This window comes from Nansenia antarctica, assembly GCF_963989245.1.
Source record: "Nansenia antarctica genome assembly, chromosome: 7".
Classification (NCBI taxonomy): Eukaryota; Metazoa; Chordata; class Actinopteri; order Argentiniformes; family Microstomatidae; genus Nansenia; species Nansenia antarctica.
This window is the reverse complement of record NC_137677.1, coordinates 53,732,338-53,753,305: the sequence shown is the minus strand read 5'-3', so window position 1 is coordinate 53,753,305 and position 20,968 is coordinate 53,732,338. Positions and strand designations below refer to the sequence as shown.

The following is a 20,968-nucleotide window of genomic DNA, read 5'->3' as shown; positions in this document are numbered from 1 at the left end:
ATAGAATCTGGATGCCTCCTCTCCAGTTTCACAACAGCTTTTGGGGTTTATTCTTATCCTCCATCACATCCCAATCATCCCAATACACCTGTGCCTGGTTTGCCAGAGGTTTTAGAAATATCCTGACTATGCCCCAACACAATCTGCCATTAGCAGCCCGGGCGGGGAGAAACAGGAGCTGCAGCTATGGAGGTTGAGCAAGCCAGTATTTAATTAGCAGCTCTTCATTTGATATGTGTGGAAGAAAACAGAAGGGATCCTATAAAAGTTACAGGCTTACAGCTGTCTTTAGTGTATCTCTCCTGTAATGAGTTGATTACGTTCTACTTAATTGCTTTCAGAGAGTGAGAGAGAGAGCGAGAAGCAGCACGTTCTGCTGTAAAATTCACCAACCATTTCTTCTAGAAAGGTGTCATGATTTGTAATTCTGTCACTCAATTAACACTGCTCGGATTTCTATAGTGATGCAAGGTGTGGGAATGTTGTCTTTGTCTGCAGTTACAATACATATTGTGTTCTAGCTCCAGGCTGTATGAAGGCATGGTGGCTAACATTCTGAAGAGACATCAAAAGAGATGGCTTATGTAACTTTGTCTGTGTCCTTTATAGCATCACAGGTGGGTCCAGTACGGAGGATGGGGAGAAAAAGAAGGAGGATGTTCTGAACATATTCTCTGTGGCTTCAGGCCATCTGTACGAGCGCTTCCTGAGGTGAGAAGCCCACACACTCACATACACACACTGCTGGTCTGGAGGCCCTGTGAGCCTCGCCTTGTATTAGCCCTTGTAGACTCACCCTCCCTCTCCGTCTCTCTTTCGTTCTGTCTGTCTCTCTTTATCTCCGTCCCAGAATAATGATGCTCTCCGTCCTCAAGCACACCAAAACCCCTGTCAAGTTCTGGTTCCTCAAGAATTACCTCTCTCCCCCCTTCAAGGTAACTGGCTCACAGCATGACTCCGTGCAAACTTTCTGCCTTCCTGCCTGGTCGTGATAACTTTCTCCCTGCTCCACCGTGACCCCTGGGAGAAATAGATTTGTTTGTGTTCAGCGATGAAAGGAACTGTGGGATGCCTTCTCCTTTGTGATTGTCCTCTTTTTATCTCCTCCTCCTATGGGGATGAGTCTATAGACACAAACGCCTACTAAGCCTCATCATATGTATCAAAAATAGAAAAAAATAAGAAAAAAAAGAAAGCGTATATGTTCACAAAATGTTCTGCATTCAGAATGCTTAACCATTTGTTTTTTATTTTTTTATATATATTCTCCAAGATTATATTAAACGGTTTGATACCTTCAAGGCATTCTGGAATAGCTCAGTCCATGAAATCTCCATTACAAAGTACTTTGTGTGTTTTATTTAAATATCAGAATTAATCATGTATTTCTAAGCAGTCCAGCTGACAAGACAGGTTTTTGGGAGGATTGCTTTCCCATTATTTTCCGACGCTTGTACATTTTTTAAATCGTTCAAACAGCGAGAGACTCAAATTAAATATTTGTTAACAAGGTACTATCTTTCTTATGATTTATTCTCCTCACATGATATGCTGTTTGTGTCCTCAGGAGTCCATCCCCTACATGGCTGAGGCCTATGGCTTCCAGTATGAGCTGGTCCAATACAAATGGCCCCGCTGGCTCCACCAGCAGACTGAGAAACAGCGCATCATCTGGGGCTACAAGATCCTCTTCCTCGATGTCCTCTTCCCGCTCGCTGTGGACAAAATCATTTTTGTGGACGCTGACCAGGTAAATGTGTAGTGGAACATGGTATACCATTGTGATAAAAGAGAATATTGTTCAGTGCTGTCCTTGGTTCTGAACACGTTTTCTCCCCCTTACAGATAGTCAGGGCAGATCTCAAAGAACTGAGGGAACTGGATCTTGAGGGCGCCCCCTACGGGTACACTCCATTCTGCGACAGTCGGAAGGAGATGGAGGGCTACCGCTTCTGGAAGACTGGCTACTGGGCCTCTCACCTGGGCAACAGGAAGTACCACATCAGGTACACACCTTCACTTAGTTTACCTGGTTTATGATTGGCTGTTGTTTTGGCATGCCACTGTGTTTGTTGTCGACTTGCTATGTTACCAGCAGCTGGAAATGCTCTTTAACAACATTCCTTTCTTGGCATGAGATGGCATGTTTCTGTATCTCCTTATTTTCTCCCCCTAAGCACTGTCATTACGGTTGTTTTTCAGAATTTGAAGATAAATGTGTGAAAAAAAATACATTCATGAAAATATCCCACGCCTCATTTTTTCCTGCTCGGTTTTGCCGACAACTTATTGATCGCACACTAGGATATGAGCAAAAAGCCTCCCTCACACATGACAGAAAAGCTACCACAAAGCAGAGAATCTACTTTACCCTCCTCATTATTTGCTTTCCTCAGTATCCTCATAGCTCATTAATAAACAGGCACAGTGAAAATTGAAAGGGGAATAGTGTGAAGCCTAAAGTGCAGTGGTACCTCGTTGGGTGGGTGTGTGGCGCTGGGAGCTGGCTCGTTTGAAGTGGTTTAATCAGCTGGCACCTGCCATCTCTGCTGGGCAAAAGAACCTCACCAGCTAGGAGAGGTGCGCCAACTGCGCCAGAGGCCCATGCGGGAGGCCACTGCCTCTGGAACAAAGGCCAACAGGAAACGAGGATGATTTTATTGGATTCCAGTGGGTTGCACAGCTGCATGGGGCCAAAGCTGAATGTAGGGGGCGAGCAGCGGGGAAATGAACCAAACCCCTGAACTCTCAGAAATACAATTCCTCCTGTATGACTCAGAGATGACCTGTGATATGCCATGGAACATTCAGAACATTGTACCTTTGGGTGTATTAACATTCTACAGTGCATACGCTTACAGTATGTGGATGTCTGGGACCTTCTCTTCATTCTGTGATAGTAATGTTTCCCTCTAGGTTAAACAGGTTTTGAGCATTTGGTCCAGAGCATTCCGGCTGTTTCGTAACACTCTCCCATGTCTTTCTCTCTCTCCCGCCAGTGCGCTGTATGTGGTGGATCTGAAGAAGTTCCGGAAGATTGCAGCTGGAGACCGACTTCGTGGACAGTACCAAGCCCTTAGCCAAGACCCCAACAGTCTGTCCAACCTGGACCAGGTGGGAGGGATAGACCTTTTCTGCATGGGTCTAATCTTCGGTTATTTGTTACATTACTTTATATGTCAGATGAAAATGTTTGATAACAAACGTTTCTCTCCCCCACCCTGGTAGGACCTCCCCAACAACATGATCCACCAGGTGGCCATCAAGTCTCTCCCTCAGGAGTGGATGTGGTGTGAGACCTGGTGTGACAACACCTCCAAGGCCACCGCCAAGACCATAGACCTGGTACGCTGCAGAGATCACTGAAAACGCCCCAAACAAACTGCTACTTCTATTTTTGATTGAAAAAAAAAGTCTCTCATTTCTCAACATTTCCTCTTGTTGACACAGGTGTGCTACCAGCTAAAGTAAGATTCGAACGTCCCTGTTTGATGCCCTAGTCAGTAGGAACTCCAGAAATGATCCTAAGCATTGAGTATCACTATCATATTATTAAGAATCGCTATAGTAGACTTGCAATTGTCTACAACAGGGCGTCTTTAACACCAGAGATAAAATACCATACATATCAATTTGCACTTCCATAACCTCTTATGAAGCAGGAATAATCCTAACTGATAATTAATTACCTGTTCAGAACCTCACACAGTCAAGAATAGAAGTCTCATTTACACTCTCACCTCCAACAATGTATGCCCCAAAGAGCTGCACTTTTCCTTTCTTCAGGGAGAAAAGACTCTGGTTAATTGAGCTGAGGAGGAGAAGAAAAAAAACATGAGCTGTACAGTAGCACGCTGTCCACAACCATGTCCTACTAATTACCACAGTGACAGTGTTGGCAACTTTAGCACTGCTGTGAATCTAGACTTGTACAGAGAGAAGTATATACAGTGTTAGCCAGTCTTAAGCAGAGAAGAGGCCTTTTCCGGTGGCGTAGGTACGATTATATTTTGAGGATGGATCCAAAGTAGTGTCCATGCTTTTGAAACACAGTATTACTGAATATATTCTCACAGGCGCCATAACTTCTATTATCCATTAGTAATGATGTGTGCAGCATCCATCTGCTAAAAGTAACTGCTGTAATTCGTTATGATGACAGAAGAAAAGATGGGAACAATCATGCAGTAGTGTTATTTCCTCCATCTCCTAAACTTATTGTGAGCACCGAGTAAAGTATTTGCTGTGGAAAATATAGGGCAGTGCTCAAAATAACTGTAAAGGGAAGATTTCCTCAACTCCAGGACATCACTCTGCTACAGCACAGATACATGAGACACAGGCTAATGTCACTTTAATGGGGCAGGAAATCAGATCAGCTTTAAATGGTTGCTGTAGACATGGTTTGGAAATGGCCCAGAGGATGTCCTCCTTTGGTGTGGTGACTAATGTGTCTGTCTGCTTATCTGCCGCAGTGTAATAATCCCAAGACCAAGGAGCCCAAGCTGACGGCGGCGGTGAGGATCGTGCCTGAGTGGGTAGAATACGACAACCAGATCAAACAGTTACTGATACACGTCCAGGAGCAGAAAGAGACAGCAGGAACACAGGGCCAGTCACCTGCCGCCTCTCGAGACAAGAAAGGTCAGCAAAAAAAACTCTGCCAGAAAACTTGTGTAAACTTAATGTGAGATCTGTGAATGTAACAGACATTCAGACGTTAATTGCACTTACCAAGCCTACTTTAGATGAGATGAATATGAAGTCTATGAGAGATGGATGATTTCTTTTTTTGTTATGTGCACAGAATTGATAGTTCATTCCATAGGGATATTTTTTAATGTAAATCAATGACTTTTCTGCCTTATTTTCATGTTTTGGAGCAACTCAACTATATTAACAAGACATTTCTCACCCTTATTTACATTCCAGGGAGCCCCCGGGATGAACTTTAGCGTCTGCCCATGTGCTGAAGAGGAGAGAGAGAGAGAGAGAGGCTTATTTGATTACCTGATTCTCTTGTGAAGCTTGAAGACTACCACTGTACAGTACAGAAGACTACCACTGTACAGTACAGAAGACTACCACTGTACAGTACACAGATGATGCACATTTCCCACAACCTTAGCCAGGAAGTATTACACCCTCCGTTAGGGAAAAACTGAGGGATAAAGGAATATTTTATTTTTTAAAGATTTCATACAGTTTTCTATTCTGTCTGTACTGTATGTGTGTCTTAGGAAGGGAAATAATGTGACGTAACCTGTTCTTATGGTATAATATCAACACTACAGACGATGCTTTCCTGTTCTTATGGTATAATATCAACACTACAGACAATGCTTTCCAGTTCTTATGGTATAATATCAACACTACAGACGATGCTTTCCTGTTCTTGTGGTATAATATCAACACTACAGACGATGCTTCATGACCTGAGTAGTGTGTAAAGAAGCGTAAAAGCCATTAGAGGTGATTGCACTGTATACAAAGAAGGCACATTCCTAAACGGAGGTAATCTGCGCTCTGTAGAGGACACCTTATATTTTAATTGTAATGATACAGCATGTATTCTTTAATATTACTGAGCACCGAGCCACATCTGTATGTACATTTTGAGCCCTGGGAATGTATAGTGAGATATGTTGTAAATGAAGGGTTATTTGACATTTAAAAAAACAAAAAAACAGTATGTAGGCTACTGCAACTTTTGAGGGGGCTTTTCATTTGTTTGTTGCCATTTTAGATCCATACATTGCTTTTGCTAAAGCCTGACCAAAGTTGTAGAATCAATACTAAGAGGAATGTTTCCTGCACTACTTGCATGGCTCGTGTGTGTGCATTGTGTACTCTGCTGTATGGGAGCTTCAGCCAACACTACATAGTGTGTGGACGACACGGCCCACAATGCTGTCAGGGTGAGTGCTTAACCAACCATTTTAGATTGTTGCTTTCTCTCTGCCAAGTGATGCGGTGTGTCCAGATCAGGCTTACTGTTAGTGTAATCAGTGCTAATGGGACATGGATCTCAGGCTTTCATAATGCAGAAGAAAAGTCACATTCATGGTACAATTTAGGATTTTAAAGTATTATTGTTTACATATTCTGTATTTATTTTGGTCAAAATATGTGTATTAGACTCGATTTTCAATGCCTTGACATGTACAGTAAATTGGCTAATTCTCAGGAATGAAATAGATTTTGACGCATTACTCTTAAAACAGCTCTTATATCAATGACTGTCTTTTGTCTTACACGGCCAATCAAAAGTAAGAGAAGGGAGTCTGCTGTTGCAAAGTTCATCTTGTGTGAGTGTCAAACGGAGGTGTTTTTGTCATTGTAATTTCAGGTGTAAAGAATAAAATCTGTCTTTGATACCAAAACCTTGCTCAGAATGGAAATTTGAGGACTTGTCTAGTTTCAGTGTGAGATTGATGGTGTGAATTGTACAGATGGTACGGTATGCTTATCAATGTGAATTCTAAGATTACACTTGTCTATAAATCAGAAGGGAGTGTAACATTGTACTGCTCCAATTTGTTTCCAACTGTGAAGACATTCTTAGTTCATTGTTATCACAATCCTCATTGACATGCAGTGACAGACTCTGTACTCCCCAAAGGCATATTCTGATATATATATATTATTTTAATAACAGGCTTGTCATCACCACTTCCATAACTGTGGAACTGTGGGGCACTTCCAAAAGGAATGCCAAAGACCATGGACCTTTAATCAAATAAGCATAAATAGATCTTTATTTACAAATCAGAATGACTCCGTTCATATAAAAATAGTACTGTATCTATGTACACATTAGTCTTAGAAATGGATTAACATTTTAGTGTGTACTGTACAATAAACCTCAGAAGGTGGTCGAAGTGTCACTTTGGAATTAACGCAAAAATCTCAATTGTGAGATCCCTGAAGATGGTAGTTGGTTCAAACATAACAGACGTTCATACTGTTCATAGCGTGCACGATGGAATCCAAAGTTGTATTACTCAACAGAAAGGACACATCTTTAATATTGCATTCAAGATGTCACAATTGCCTGACACACATCTCCTTGTAGTCTTTGTTGGCATGAGCTGGCATTCTGTTGACGAGTGCCCTCACTGAAAACAGGGCATTGAGCCCAGTGGTAACTTCAGCCATGCTGCGTCGAGCCTGGAGCGGTTGACTCAGTTGTGGGTAAACTTGAAATTAAACGGTCCTGAGCCGAAGGGGTTGAAGCCACCTCCGCTGAAACCTCCATGGTGGTGATGGTGACCGCCCTGTTGGCTCTCTGGGTCATTTGGGTCCTCACCGTGGTCAAACTTAGTCCTCATCTCTGCAAAGACACACAGGCACACCAACATGAAACAAAACATGCTGGACAGCTAGTATCCAGAGGCTTAGAGTTGAAATTGATACAGTATGTGTTTGAGAGGGAGGACAGCCCACCAAGACAAGGTACATCTAAAAAAAAATCAATAGAACTCTAAAACGAAACTCACCTTTCAACACGCATTGATGTTACAACCTTCAAACAGCCTTGCATAAGTCCATAATCAAAAGATGAGGTTGGGCTAAGGTTATCACATTTTTTTTAAAGGACAATTAGAAAACTCTACGTTTGACAGACGGATAGGTAATCACAACAGCAAAGCGCTGCAAAAGGTAGTGCGGAGTCTGCGGACAGCCGAGAAGATCAGCGGTTGTGTGCTACCCTCCATCCAGGACAACTACAGCGACCGGTGTGTCAGCAAGGCCCTCAGGATTATCAAGGACCCCAGCCATCCAATGTTCAAACTACTGCCGTGGGGGAAACGGTACGGTAGCCTCTGGGCTAAAACCCAGAGGATGTCGAACAGCTAGAAGCAATCAGGCTCCTAGGCATAAGGCAAAAGACGGTCCCCCTCATACCACCCCCCACTGTTTTAACAATATATACTATTACTACCGGATTACTTGAACATTAATAATATATATTATGACTACCTGATTACTTGAACACTACCTACTTGAACTGCACAACTTGATTATTACTTGAACTTCCCATAATGTCGATTACATTAATAACGTTGAGATATTGACTTGAACACGGCTGTTATTCCTTATTCCATTATTGTAGCATTCTGCTGCAATTACTTTATTCTATCATTGCTGCAGAATTTGCACTATGCTTCTATTGATGCTATTGATGCTATCGCTGCTATTATTGATTGTTGTTTTTATATCCTGCCTATTTTATTATTGATTTTGTAATCTGCTGCAATGCCAATGTCCAATGAACCTGAACCCAAGAATTGTACTCTGTGTACCCGTACATTGATGTAATAAAAGCAATTCTGATTCTGAACAGAGTGGAATGAAAGTTAGGCCCAATCGCATTTCACCCCTTAGCCCTACATTTTAGCCCTACCCCTCCATTTTGCACGTTCACGTGTAGGGGTAGGTGTGTCTCAATTCCCCCAATTGTGTAGGGGTAGGGCTAAGTGGGAATGCTACAAAGCACTCCAAACTGAGGTTTTTCAGATGCACACTCTGAACGGAGTTACAAACGGAGTGTTATGAAATCCCAGAGTGCCTTGCGAATCATTAGCAAGAAAATAACAAGCAGTAAAAGAAAACCCAAAATGTTATTATTTTCTTTGTTAATGAAGATAAAAAAAAAAAATGATATCTATATATGATATAACCATCATATTATTTTTGTTTAATGTCATTTCAATGTATTACAGACCTTTTCTTTATAACAAGCATAACAAAAACAGCTATTATGCCAATGTGTCTAGCTGTGTGTCTAATGTTAGCTATCTAATGCTGATTTGTTCATGACAGACCTGCATTTTTACATATTTCGCATTTCCCCCCTTTGTTGGCATATGACACCCGAAATGTAACTAAAGTTCAGCCGCGAAGTTGTTGCACTGTTATTACTGATCCTCTAATATCAATCGAGACTGGCAGGGTATGAGCACGGGTTGCTAGCCTACAGAGCACTGCTATTCTGTCATGAACTGGCCTGATAATGAAGCATTGTTCTTTTTTATTTGATGACTTGTTTGATCGATTGATAGCGTGAAACTTAAGTTGTGAAGGAATCGCAAGCGTCCATGCTTTTCTATGATACTCAGTGTTTCCCCTAGGTTTGCTGCCTTGGGGGGGTGGCATGGACCGTGGCATGGACCCCCCCCCCCCAGGGGGTAAGACCCTGCCTCATACCAGCGTCATGTCCAGGGGTGTCCTTCTACATTAAGCCGCCTCACGCTACGGAAACATTATGGGCCATTAGGCTCCAGAACCATCGGTTCTCAAGGCTACTTACTTATGTGGTCTTGACTACCTGTCCACTTTCTCACCTGGTTCTTGCTCTCTCTCTCTCTCTCTCTCTCTCTCTCTCTCTGGTGTGCAGACACTGTGCTCTCTCTCCTTCTCTTCCTCCCTATCCACCTCTCTCCTTTTTGCTGTCAACCAAAAGGTAAACAAAACAGCCAGAGTATTTATAATCTAATAAGAGGCATAAATTGATCCATATCAATTTAGAACATAATTATAATTGAATATTGGATTGCTGTGGGCAATCCAGTCAGATAATGTCATTTTGACTTTACTCTCTCACCTGAAAAAAAATTGTATGTCCAACTATAAAAAAAAACAGACATTTCCAATGCTTCAATCAACTGTCCATGTACTGTAAATATGCCATTATGGTATTACCATGAAGCCCAACTCTAGCAGAATAAGAAAGATAGTATATCTACTTTAAGTAAAATAATAAAGTGCCTCCAGTTAGCTCTTTAGCTGGCAAGTGTGCAAGGAGACTAGCTCATCTCATCACCTCTGAGCTAGCTAGCTTGCTAGTTCTTTGACACTATTTACACTATGGAACTATAGTCAGTAGGGCTGGGTTCAAAAAAATGTCCCGATTCTGAATCGATCTTCATTGAATGAGCGATTATCGATTCATAAATCCCGAGATCGATCTTTTATTATTATATTTTTTTATTAAATTCTGCTTGCAGCTTCAACCCGCAACGAGATCTTGTGGCCAGATCTCGCGCTACAAGAATTTATCATATCTCACGCAACGACCAGGCTTAAAGGCAGATGTCTGGGTGCATTTTGGGTGTAAAAATTATGACGATAGAGATGAGCAGGACAAAAGCAAAGCCATATGCAAGCTGTGCGCAGTGGAGGTTAAATTTAGTGGAAACACCACAAATCTACGGAACCACTTATTGAGGCATCACCCTGACGTGAAACATGGAAAAGCGGATCCGAAACAAGCCTCGCTGATAAAGACGTTTGGTTGCAAATTACAATCAAATTCTCTGCGTGCCCAACAAATTACTACAGCGTCGTCAGTGTCGTCAGTGTACTAGAACCACGCTACGTGTTACCGACACGCAAACAGTTGAGTGAAGTGATAGTCCCAGACATGTCCGCGCAGGTGAAACGTGACATCGCAACTTCACTCCAGCCAGCAGAGAGAGTTGCCATAACGTGTGACAGCTGGACATCCAGAGCAATGGACTCGTACCTGACAATCACTTGCCACTTTATCAGCGAGGCTTGTTTCGGATCCTCTTTTCCATGTTTCACGTCAGGGTGATGCCTCAATAAGTGGTTCCGTAGATTTGTGGTGTTTCCACTAACTTATTGTTACTGTATACTACAGTATTTTAATAATTATTGATTTTCCAATTATGTTTATTCCTGAATAAAATCTTCCAATCTCCAAAAAGTGAGAAAGCAGTAATGAAGGGCTTTAGTTTCATGGACATTATGGTTTACAATGTGTTTTTTTGTTCCCCAAAATACCCTCATCTATTGCACTATTTTCGTTTGAGTTTTGCACATTTTTATTTTGTATATATATATATATATATATATATATATATATATATATATATATATATTATGCAAATAAGCTATTTGAGACAGTCCTGAGGGATATGTGATGTCTTGTTTACCGATAGGCTATGTTTGTAGCCCCTTCATTTACACTGGCTGCAGTAAAGCACGTTAAAAAGCACTTTTTGTAGTGTCTGATTTAGCAAAATGTTGGTCAATGATGTTAATTTATGTTCCAATAAGAAGTACATTCATGTAACTGCTTTGGAGTCAATTCTTAATGTAAACATTGATATGCTTAACAATGCTACATGTTATAGGGTTCCTTGAACCATTTATAGCATTAGTTCTGAGAATCTCTTCATATTCAAGGAAAATTGATATTGTAACTAAATCGAATCGGAATCGAATCGAATCAGGAGCTGTGAATCGGAATCGAATCGTTTTGGGAAATCAGTGGCGATACCCAGCCCTAATAGTCAGACACTTTCTAGTCACGATAATAACGACCAATTTTAACCAACTTTCTCTGTCAGAACACTCAGCAATTATATTTGCTAACGTTTCAACTTGCTTACTTTCAATCTGCAGACATCACAGCCGGCAAAAACTCTCGCGTCTCGCGCGCACACTTGTGCAAAATCTTGTATTATTCTCCAGCGCTGGCACAGCGCGAAGTGTGGAGATAGGTCTGGCTACGCGAGACTACGGCGGACTAACGTTACCAACGAGCCTATGGGCTTGCCACTCGCCAGATTCGGGTTGGGTGCGTTTAAAAAACGTGGATATTTTAGCCTGCTTGTCAGATGTTTGGTGTCTACGTCCGTAATAATTCCTCTTTCTTGGGGGGGCGGGGGGTTCCGTTGGGAGGGCGGCCCGCCCCCCCAAGGCAATGGTAACACTGATACTACTGATGATGTATCAGGGTCTTGAAGGGTTATCCCATTTCATAGGGGAATATTTTAAAATTGTAACTCTGTTCCGAGGGGCAAGCTGAAAGGTGAGTGGCACTAACAAAACGAGGGGGAGGAGAAATGGGATTGGGCCGTAGTCTGTGATTGAAGGACAAAACATTTTACCTGTTTAGAAAAGTGTATACCGCAGCTGTCTGATTCAGTCTGATGTTCTCGAAGTAACTGGCAGTGGCATGACAGCTGCTGAGGGGAGTTAGTTAGATCATTGGGGCATTTACCTGGGTCAGTGAGCACCTCTTTGGCCTGGGCAATGTCAATGAACTTCTTCTCTGCCTTCTTCTTCTCTTCAGGGTCCATGAAGTTGTCGGGGTGCCACTGCTGCGCCAGTTTCCTGTAGGCCTTGATGATCTCCTTCTTCTGGGCGGTCCTGTGAAATTGGCAAACACATACTTCACTTAAAACAGGGTCCAGTGTTGCTATGAAGAGGTTCTGCTGTCCTTCTCCAGGTGAGCACTTCTGTCTGGTTTACCGAACATCACATTTCATGCAGGAGAGTGCAAATGCTCTTTACAACGTTGGCTAGGACTAGCCGAGGCCCCGACCTCAGATAGTGAGCAGTGTTTCCTCTATATGCATTGATTCGTGGCGGGCCGCCACAAATACATTTTCTCCGCCACTAATTGATTCAGTCCACTTTATGACCGGAGAACAGAAGAAAAGCAGATTGAAGCTAATTTAGGCCGCTTTCAGACCTACATTTCTTTCCGATTTAGGGTGTAGTAAGTTACAATATGTTACAATGTTGCAATTAACCTCGTCGGCGACGCGCTTGCAAAACAGTTTTGTGATTGGTCCGAATTTAGCGGGACATTTGGATTTCTGGAAATCCCTTCCCTCTCTCTTCGCCTGTCACTAACACTAGCTTCGAACTATTCATAGCATAAACGTTGGTAAATGTCACAAACGACACAGTATTGGAAGGGGAAAAGAAGGGGAGTCAATTTTTATTTTAAAACTGATTTTTACATGCTGGAAAAACATGCAGCTAAAATTCAGGGAACATTTGGACAATAAGAGACACAAGGGAGCTGTGGTCGCATGGTCTAACTACAGGGCAATTATGCGTGAGGCAAAAATAATTTAGACTCTAAAATCACCACGAACAGAACGGCGGAGGTACGGGTAAACAGGGCTCATGTCGGTGTCATCAAAGGTAAGAGTTGGTTTTCTTTAACTCAGCTGATGCATTACCTTGCTGTTGGTTGTTTACCGAATGCTCCATCTGACTGTCACACTGTGATTGTACTTGTGTAAACAGTTAATGAGTAACGTTAGCCCGTTTTGTGCGTGTTCTCTCATGTAGGCCTACTTCGTATTGATGAGCTGATGATCTTTCATTGTGTGTGTGTGTATGTGACTGTCGGTCACAAGTTTATATTCTACGGATGTTGTTCAGTGCTGTATGCGCGTTCCCGGTTCCCTGTGTACTCTACTCTCGTGTACTTCATATTTGATGAGCTGATGATCTTTCTGTGTGTGTGTGTGTGTGTGTGTCTTAGCCTGTCAGTCACATGTATATGTTCAGTGCTGTATGCGTGTTCCGCATGTTCTGCTGCAGCTGTAGGATATCTTGGTATTTGATCACCTTCTATATAAAATCACATGTTCGGCTTTAATGGCTTAACCACTATTGCCACCCCCTAGTTTTCGGTGAAATTACGTCTTTGTTTTGTTCTGGACACCCACCTCTTGACTCCTAGGATCTTGTAGTAGTCCCTCTTCTGGGACTGTTTGAGGAGCCGTTGTGCTTTCTCCAGCCCCTCTTTGATTTGACGGTCATTCTCGCTGTGTTCACGAGCGCTCTCATAATCCTTGATGGCTGCAAGAGAAAGCAAATATCAAATTACGTGTTCCTTCTTTCTCTCTGTACTACCGAGCCAGCCAATTATATTTCCATGGTACAATCAAACAAATCGTGAGCTCTGAAAGACCAATCATGAATGCAATTTCATTATAAATCTCAATTATTTCTTAACCCAGAACCATTTCAGCACACACTGAGACAAGGGCTTGACTTCTTTATCCAGCCGACTAAACGACTTCAGTCAAACAGAGGTAAATGAAACTGAAGGTTGGTGATCATCCACACCGTCAAAATAACAGCATTGTTGTCTTGGCAAGGTGTAAAACAAATCATCTTTAGCTCACTGTGCATCACCTCCAGTCTGTGTAGAAGGGTGGCATGTGGCAATTTGAGGCGTTGTTACTCTGTGATGTGTACTGAGGTCTGTGTGCTGTGGGGGGGTTTAAGAGATGGTGTTTACTGAGGCCCTGTCGCTTCTGACAGTTTAAAAGTCCATGTGATGTCTGACGCTCCCACCGACTGCTGTGTTCACGCCTAAGCAGATAAAGTGCCGTAATGACAATTTACTCCTCCTCAGCCCAGTCAACATCCCCTGCAGTTGGTAGGCTCAGGCTGGTGTGTGTGGAATAGATGAAGCCCTGGTGCAGGCTTTCATTCCTGACTGCCCAGATCACCTGTGGCTACATGAATGCTGCCTGAGCGGAGAACATCTCACAGCCAGCCAGCCAGCCAGCCAGTCAGCCAGTCAGCCAGCCAGTCAGCCAGTCAGCCAGCCAGTCAGCCAGTCAGTCAGCCAGTCAGTCAGCCAGCCAGTCAGCCAGTCAGTCAGCCAGTCAGCCAGTCAGCAACCGCCAACCCCCAACTGTGGCTGGTTGGCACTGGTGCGTGTGCGTGCGTGTGCACGTGGGCACTGCCACCCTGGAACTGCTACCAGCTTGAGTGTCTGTGCTTAACTCTAGCCAGCCTGGGAGGCAGCACAGCTGTATATTACTGCAGGTTGTGCTTACTGCATACTGTGGTCTGGAGCATAGAATAAATTGCTCCAATTTCTAACAATATTTAGGACAGATAAGAAAGGACAGATACTATTTAATTGAAATTTGCATTAGGTGTCTCTCAACTGATCTTTTGTTTTCAGACATTCATGTCTGGATTGACTCATACAGAAGATGTATTTATTTGTTTATTTAAAGGAACACAGTATATTGACTTAATGGCTGCAATCAAGACCCGTCAAAGCTGTGTAATGTAAATATGTGCATGCTATACTGAGGTCTGTTGCTCTAGTGACTAATGGAAAAAGAGTGCCCTCTACTTTTATCATAGAGTAGAACTTGTCTATAAGACAATAAGACCAAACCCCCCCCAAAAAAATCCAACTCTGACAGTATTTGAGTCGTAGCAAAAGCATTTGAAGGAGAATAAAATCATTGACCATGCTTGAAAATGGTCAACTTCTTATATCATTTGACAGCTCACCTTCCTCGTACTGTTCATCTAGGATGTAGGCCTCTGCTCTGTCCTTTAGCACATTGACATTCTGGGGGTCCGACTGGAGGACCTCACTGCACACCGAGAGGGCTCTGCTAGCTTGCTGGTCCTGAGGGACAACACAGAGACACACTCAAAATGGAACACTCAACTCCCAGTAACCATTCCACTTTAGCCAAACCAGCAAGGAGAGCATTTGAACTATGATAGGACCATGACAGGAGATATGGGGTCAGGGCAGGACGGAGACTCTTACCTGAGTCAGACAGTGGCAGATGCGCTCCTTGGCATGGAGGGAGTAATGGACTACATCAGGTTCTGTCTTCATCACTGACTCGTACTTACTCACTGCATCTCCATACCTAGGCATGGGGAAGAAAATATTGTGTTTTATGGACGTCTTGCCACTATGAAAAACATCACATAAAAACAAAAACAAATCCTTACGTAAATGTTAACACCCACAAACATCATGGCCCTCCTATGACATCTCAGCGTCAAGTTAAATCAAGTTACGTGTTGTGTCAAATCCATTTAAGAGAGAGACGTGATTCATGTGGTAGTTTCAATGATCATTGGAAGTGTAGGAGTGTGTAGATGAGGGGAGATCATTACTAGGCACAGAACGGATGCATGTTTGGTAGTGTTATCACTGAGAAACACCCACCCACCCACACACACACACACACACACGCGTACGCACCTCTGCTGCTGGATGAGCTCCTCTGCAGCCTGGATCTGTTTGTTGAGCTTCTTCACCTGTTTGTAATGGCTGTAACACTGCTTATGGTCAGGGTCCAGCTTCAGACACTCTCGCACCTCCCTGGAGAAGAGGAAGGAGATGGAAGTAGGAAAGTACGTTCAGTGAACGGCATGCACGGTATACTGAAACAGTGGGCAACATGCAGTACACATGGGCACCGCAGTGTGATATTAAACCCATCCATCTTACGTGAGGGCCATCTCGTGGTCTCCCAGATCGTAGTAGATGCTACTGAGTGTGTAGTAGGCCTTGGTGTTGTCATTCTTCAGTTTGGAGGCAGCTTTGAGGTCACTGACGGCCTTCCCCATCTCTCCCATCCGGATGAAACACTCGGCTCGCATCTCTCGAGAGGTTGCGTCCCATACACACGTCTGAGGCAGGGAATCATAGTCAAACACTCAAGTCTCATCACAGGACAGCACAGACAGGACGGTTCTTGTCACTGTCAGAAGCTACCTAGAACAGTGCCAATATTCAGCTCCAAAAGGAAACATCACTGATTCTACAATTAGAAGATGAGAGTACAGTCACGTGATTTATAGCACGAGTCGTTGGTTTATCAGTCACCTCAATGATGGTGTCCAGATGGGCAGCAGCGGTGAGGTAATCCTTGCGGTCAAAGTCAGTCCCTGCCTGAGCCACCAGACGCTGAATCTCATCTGACTTCATCAGCTGACTGTGGGCTTCCTTTTCCTCTTGGTCACTGGGGTTAGACTTGAGCTGGAATACAGGACCACATTGCATTTCAACCAGCATTAAGGTATGGAAGCACTTACTGCGTAGCTGCGAGGCACTTACTTGGTTCCTTGGAATGATTAGCGTTGTACTTCAAGTATATATATATATATATATATATATAGAGAGAGAGAGAGAGAGAGAGAGAGAGAGAGAGAGAGAGAGAGAGAGAGATATAGAGATATAGATATAGAGAATTTGTGACTACTTTGACTTACAAAAGCTTTGACCATCACGGTTGCCCTCACTTAGTGATCTCTAAACTCCATTGCAGAGTAATCATCCTCATCATTGTGCTCATCATCTTCATGATAGCAATCTTAGTTAATGGTACTTCCATTACAAATAGACTTGGATATCCTATTAGTGTTTCCTGCTAGCTCAGCCCTGCGGAGGAGAGCAATGAATAAATGTGACGCATTACTACACCATGCCAGAGTAATAGACTGCTGAAGCAGCAGGACAGGCCAGACCCGTCAACATCATACTGGCAAAATATTGTACACATAAAACTGTATAGGTCCAAATGCATATTGCCCTCTGCTGTGACTACGGCTCACTGGCCCGAAAAGCAGGGGGATGACAGTTGAGTTCAATTATGAAACTTTCTGCACTTTGGGCAGTCTATTAAAATCTACTTTTACTAAGTATAAAAAAAATAAAATTGGCATTACATTTTGAATACATTTTCTTAGTATTCCATATTGGTCTCCCTGTGTGTTTGGATGAGGGCTGTGTAAATGCCCAGGAGCGAAGCTGCTCAGCCATCGCCCAGGGGTCTGCAGACCCAGGACCAGTACTGATAAAGCACAGTACCTGACATTCAAATTCTACCGCAGTGAACAAGGGAAATTACTGAGACAGTTTTATTCCATGTTCTACTTGGTAGACCCACTGGAGACCACTGAACCTCTTAATGGAGTCAAACAATTAAAATTAGAACTGCAAGGGCATTTATGGCTTCTGGCAGTGTTATGAGGCTGCGGGGCAAAATGATAATACTAATGGAAAATCTATCAGTGATTGTCACACCTAGTCCTTAATGGGCGCTGGACAACTGTCCCCGATGACCAAGGAGAGTTGGCTACCCAACTAATTAAATATCATGATGAGCTTGATTTGGACATGATCTACCCTCATGAAAGTGATTCAATACTTTAATTAATTAGTTAATGGCTCATTGTATGTCCATATGTCATAGATGCAGCAAAATAGTATTCTTTCTTTAATCACAATTAATTTAGAACATTTTGAATAAAATTGTTTAATAACAATAACTGTATTGTATTATCTGTGTTAAATAGTCCCTGTGTTTTCTTATTGTTGAATTTTAGCCTTTGGCCAAAAGCATATGAATACAGCTAATAACAAAGTGTACCTGTACTACTACACTCCCTAGTACAAATGCATGTGTCCAACGGACTAGGTCCATGGCCTGTCAATCAATTCACTATTCCCACACATTATACTGTTCTGCAAGTAGGCCTACATGGAGCTGTTCTCACAGTTCAACACTGACATCTACTGGCCGACTATTCCACTGGACAGGAGTCACACCAACTGTAACATGGTCATAGTGTAGTGCTACAGAGACATGACTGTACTTACCACTTTCTTAAAATCGCTCTCTGCTTCATCTAGTTTCCCCTGCTTCAGGAGTAGATTTGCTCTCTGAAGTCGTGCCTGTAGGACGAGTGAGGGATACTGTTTGTTATAGAAAGGTGAGTCTAATCTAGACAGTTTGTCAACACTTTTCTAGGCTGGTAACATATGGAAATGAAAAATGTACTGTATCTTTTATTATGTTTCTATTACTAGCAATAAAGCATAATGGCCACTCCTTCAATCTCAAGGGTAGTAAGTAAGTGCACACAACAATCTAGTACCTTAAACGTGTTATTCATTGAAATGTCTGAACATTAAAGAAGAGAAACGCCTGTGTGACTCACAGATGTGAAGTCTGGTTTGAGTTCGATGACTTTGCTCAGATCAGGCAGAGCAGATTTCGATTTCCCCATTGCCAGGTAGACTGTAGCTCTCCGGTAGTAGGCCATGTAGTTTTTGGGATCTCCCTCTGAATAGGATGCAACACAAGCAATGGTGAGGCAAAAAACTAAAAACCCTCATATGGCTCTTTTGACAGTGCAGACAGTAAACCATACTGTGCTGTATAGCCATTACAATGCAAAAGGCTACATGTACATAGCAATTATCAGAGAAAGACACTTTGGTGATTACTGTATATTGTAGTGCCTAGAGACGGGAGTCGTAGGCGGCGTATCAAATGTCACAGCTAGACGTTTATTCAATGACATGAACGAGTCTCAACCACACACTTCAAGCAGTAACTATAACTGACAAAACAACTTGGGTACCACGCACTTAACTGTCCGTGCGGAACAATACTCCCAACCCATAGTTCTGTGGGTGAATTATGTCAACCCACCACAATATACTATATCATAAGGCAGTGAACTAGGGAATGTTAGCCATTGCAAAAGTACATTCAGAGTCAGTTTGTTGATACTACTGTACATCAACTCCTTGGCACTTAGGGTTAGGGTTAGGGTTACTAACTGACCAACAGCTGCATGGAAGTGAGAGAGTGCGTCTGCCAGCTGTCCAGCAGCGAGCAGCTTCTTCCCCATCTCCAGATGATTCTCCACTCCTCCATCCTTGCCACATTTCACTCCTGGAAACCAATATGAACACCATTAATCATCCACGGTTTACATCACTCATTTCTGTGCACACTTTGAAATGTGGCATCATGACACTGTTGGGTTACTGACATGTTTTATTAGTGAATGGATACAGTCCACTAACTACACCAGTGACATCAGGGGACAGATTGAGGTAGCAACATGAACATTGCAGTAGTGAGTGTCAGTGTGTTCCTGGCTGTAAGCAAGCAACAAAGTAACTATCTCTAGCACGTGTGTAACTGCTCAATGTAGTGGCTATTACTGACAACAAAACTGACATGTTATGCTTCAAAACACGAGGCAGAACACCGTTGAGGCTATATAATCGTTAGCTAGTGACATAGCCAAAGGGGCTACAGTTGGCTACATCTAGCCAATTGTTATTCTCTTAGTGAAGCATATAAGTAAACATCAACACACACACACACACACACACACACACACACACACACACACACACACACACACACACACACACACACACACACACACACACACACACACACACACACACACACACACACACACACACACAGCTAGCTTGTAAACAGTGTGGTGGAAGTACATGGTGTGGCATTCCCATGGTGATTCTGAGAAATGTTGCTTACCTTCGTATCGCAGGTCAATCAAGACAAGAACAAACGGTACATAACTTAAGATTTTGTGCGCCACTGGTTTGATTGAGACCATCGTTAATTTATGAACAGACAGTCTGTCTTATAATTAGCATTAATCCTGTCCAAATTACGTTGTTAGATTCAAAACTATGTCAACTACTCTCACGGAATTACTTGACAGTCCATGGCTGGATGACAGACATAAAGATACTGGTCGGCCGGTCGTGGGCTCCTCTGATTGGCTGATGTGCAATCAGACTCCGCCCCCTTACGTTTGGTTCAACGGAGGCGAGCCACGGCAGCACTAGAGAGCGCGTGTCATGAAACGAGGCGCTGAAGGCAACACATCGATCAACCCCCCCTGTCATCATACACACTTCTGAATGAGTCGTATGCAAATAGCAATTTAATATGGAAGCAGGAAATATCAATGGTTATGACTGAAACAAACAATTTTTGTCAAAATGTTTGTCAAAATTGAGTTTTTTACATAATCTGATCCATTAGGTGTTTATTAATGCCTGTGTATTTCTTAAATGTTGCCATTTTTGAGTTAGTAATTCATAAAATACAAAGGTTCCATCTCACAAAACATCATGGAATGTAAAAACTTTGACACTCAATATCTCTGAACTACCCTAAACGGAGATAGAACCTTATAATTCTAAACTCACGAAATATCAATGGTTATGACTGAAACAAACACATGTAGGCCTAGGCTACATGTTTCCCATGTGAATCCTTATTTACATAATGAACACTGAGGACATGGGACATGTGTTCCTCTCCACTTCTAGGCTCACTGCAATTACATAAAATAAGAAAGACAGATATACACACATCAGTTATGATTGTTAGTGCAAATGCGACAGGGAAATATTGGTATACGCCTACTAATCTTCACAAAATGCATTAGGCCTACCTTTTGGCAGGCTAGCTGGCTGCATCCTCCTGTGGTCAAAGGCATCCTACCACCTGAGAACTCTCTCCATGTCAATGTTCACTTTAGAGCCAGTCCTGTGAGCCATTCATTGGAC

General features: G+C 42.7%; 2 protein-coding genes across 2 annotated transcripts in view; one reads left to right on the top strand and one right to left on the bottom strand.

The window, feature by feature from the left end:
* uggt2 (UDP-glucose glycoprotein glucosyltransferase 2) overlaps nt 1-5,551 on the top strand; it is a gene marked incomplete at its 5' end in the record, with an annotated part of 37,004 nt that extends 31,453 nt beyond the window's left edge. Inside the window, 8 exons of the mRNA XM_080535809.1 lie at nt 610-711; nt 851-935; nt 1,568-1,750; nt 1,846-2,006; nt 3,000-3,114; nt 3,229-3,345; nt 4,476-4,644; nt 4,933-5,551. Coding sequence (XP_080391935.1) covers nt 610-711; nt 851-935; nt 1,568-1,750; nt 1,846-2,006; nt 3,000-3,114; nt 3,229-3,345; nt 4,476-4,644; nt 4,933-4,955 — 955 coding nt within the window. The 3' untranslated portion in view covers nt 4,956-5,551. The remainder of the gene's footprint in view (nt 1-609; nt 712-850; nt 936-1,567; nt 1,751-1,845; nt 2,007-2,999; nt 3,115-3,228; nt 3,346-4,475; nt 4,645-4,932) is intronic.
* Nucleotides 5,552-6,742: 1,191 nt separating this feature from the next.
* Nucleotides 6,743-20,117, bottom strand: dnajc3a (DnaJ (Hsp40) homolog, subfamily C, member 3a). Its single transcript, XM_080535811.1, has 12 exons — nt 19,923-20,117; nt 19,191-19,301; nt 18,559-18,683; nt 18,218-18,292; nt 16,442-16,594; nt 16,064-16,245; nt 15,815-15,934; nt 15,368-15,473; nt 15,100-15,220; nt 13,503-13,635; nt 12,035-12,183; nt 6,743-7,333 (listed from the first exon to the last, which is right to left on the bottom strand). The coding sequence occupies exons 1-12, from the start codon at nt 20,002-20,004 to the stop codon at nt 7,185-7,187; spliced, it is 1,506 nt and encodes a 501-aa protein (XP_080391937.1). The 5' UTR covers nt 20,005-20,117; the 3' UTR covers nt 6,743-7,184.
* Between the last annotated feature and the right edge of the window lie 851 nt (nt 20,118-20,968).

Coding starts and splice junctions, on each gene's coding strand:
- dnajc3a (XM_080535811.1), bottom strand. CDS start 20,004: ATGGTCTCAATCAAACCAGTGGCGCACAAAATCTTAAGTTATGTACCG. Junction 18,684..19,190: donor TCACTTCCATGCAGCTGTTG/GTCAGTTAGTAA, acceptor CATCCTATTCAG/AGGGAGATCCCAAAAACTAC. Junction 16,595..18,217: donor AGAGCGATTTTAAGAAAGTG/GTAAGTACAGTC, acceptor CCTGTATTCCAG/CTCAAGTCTAACCCCAGTGA.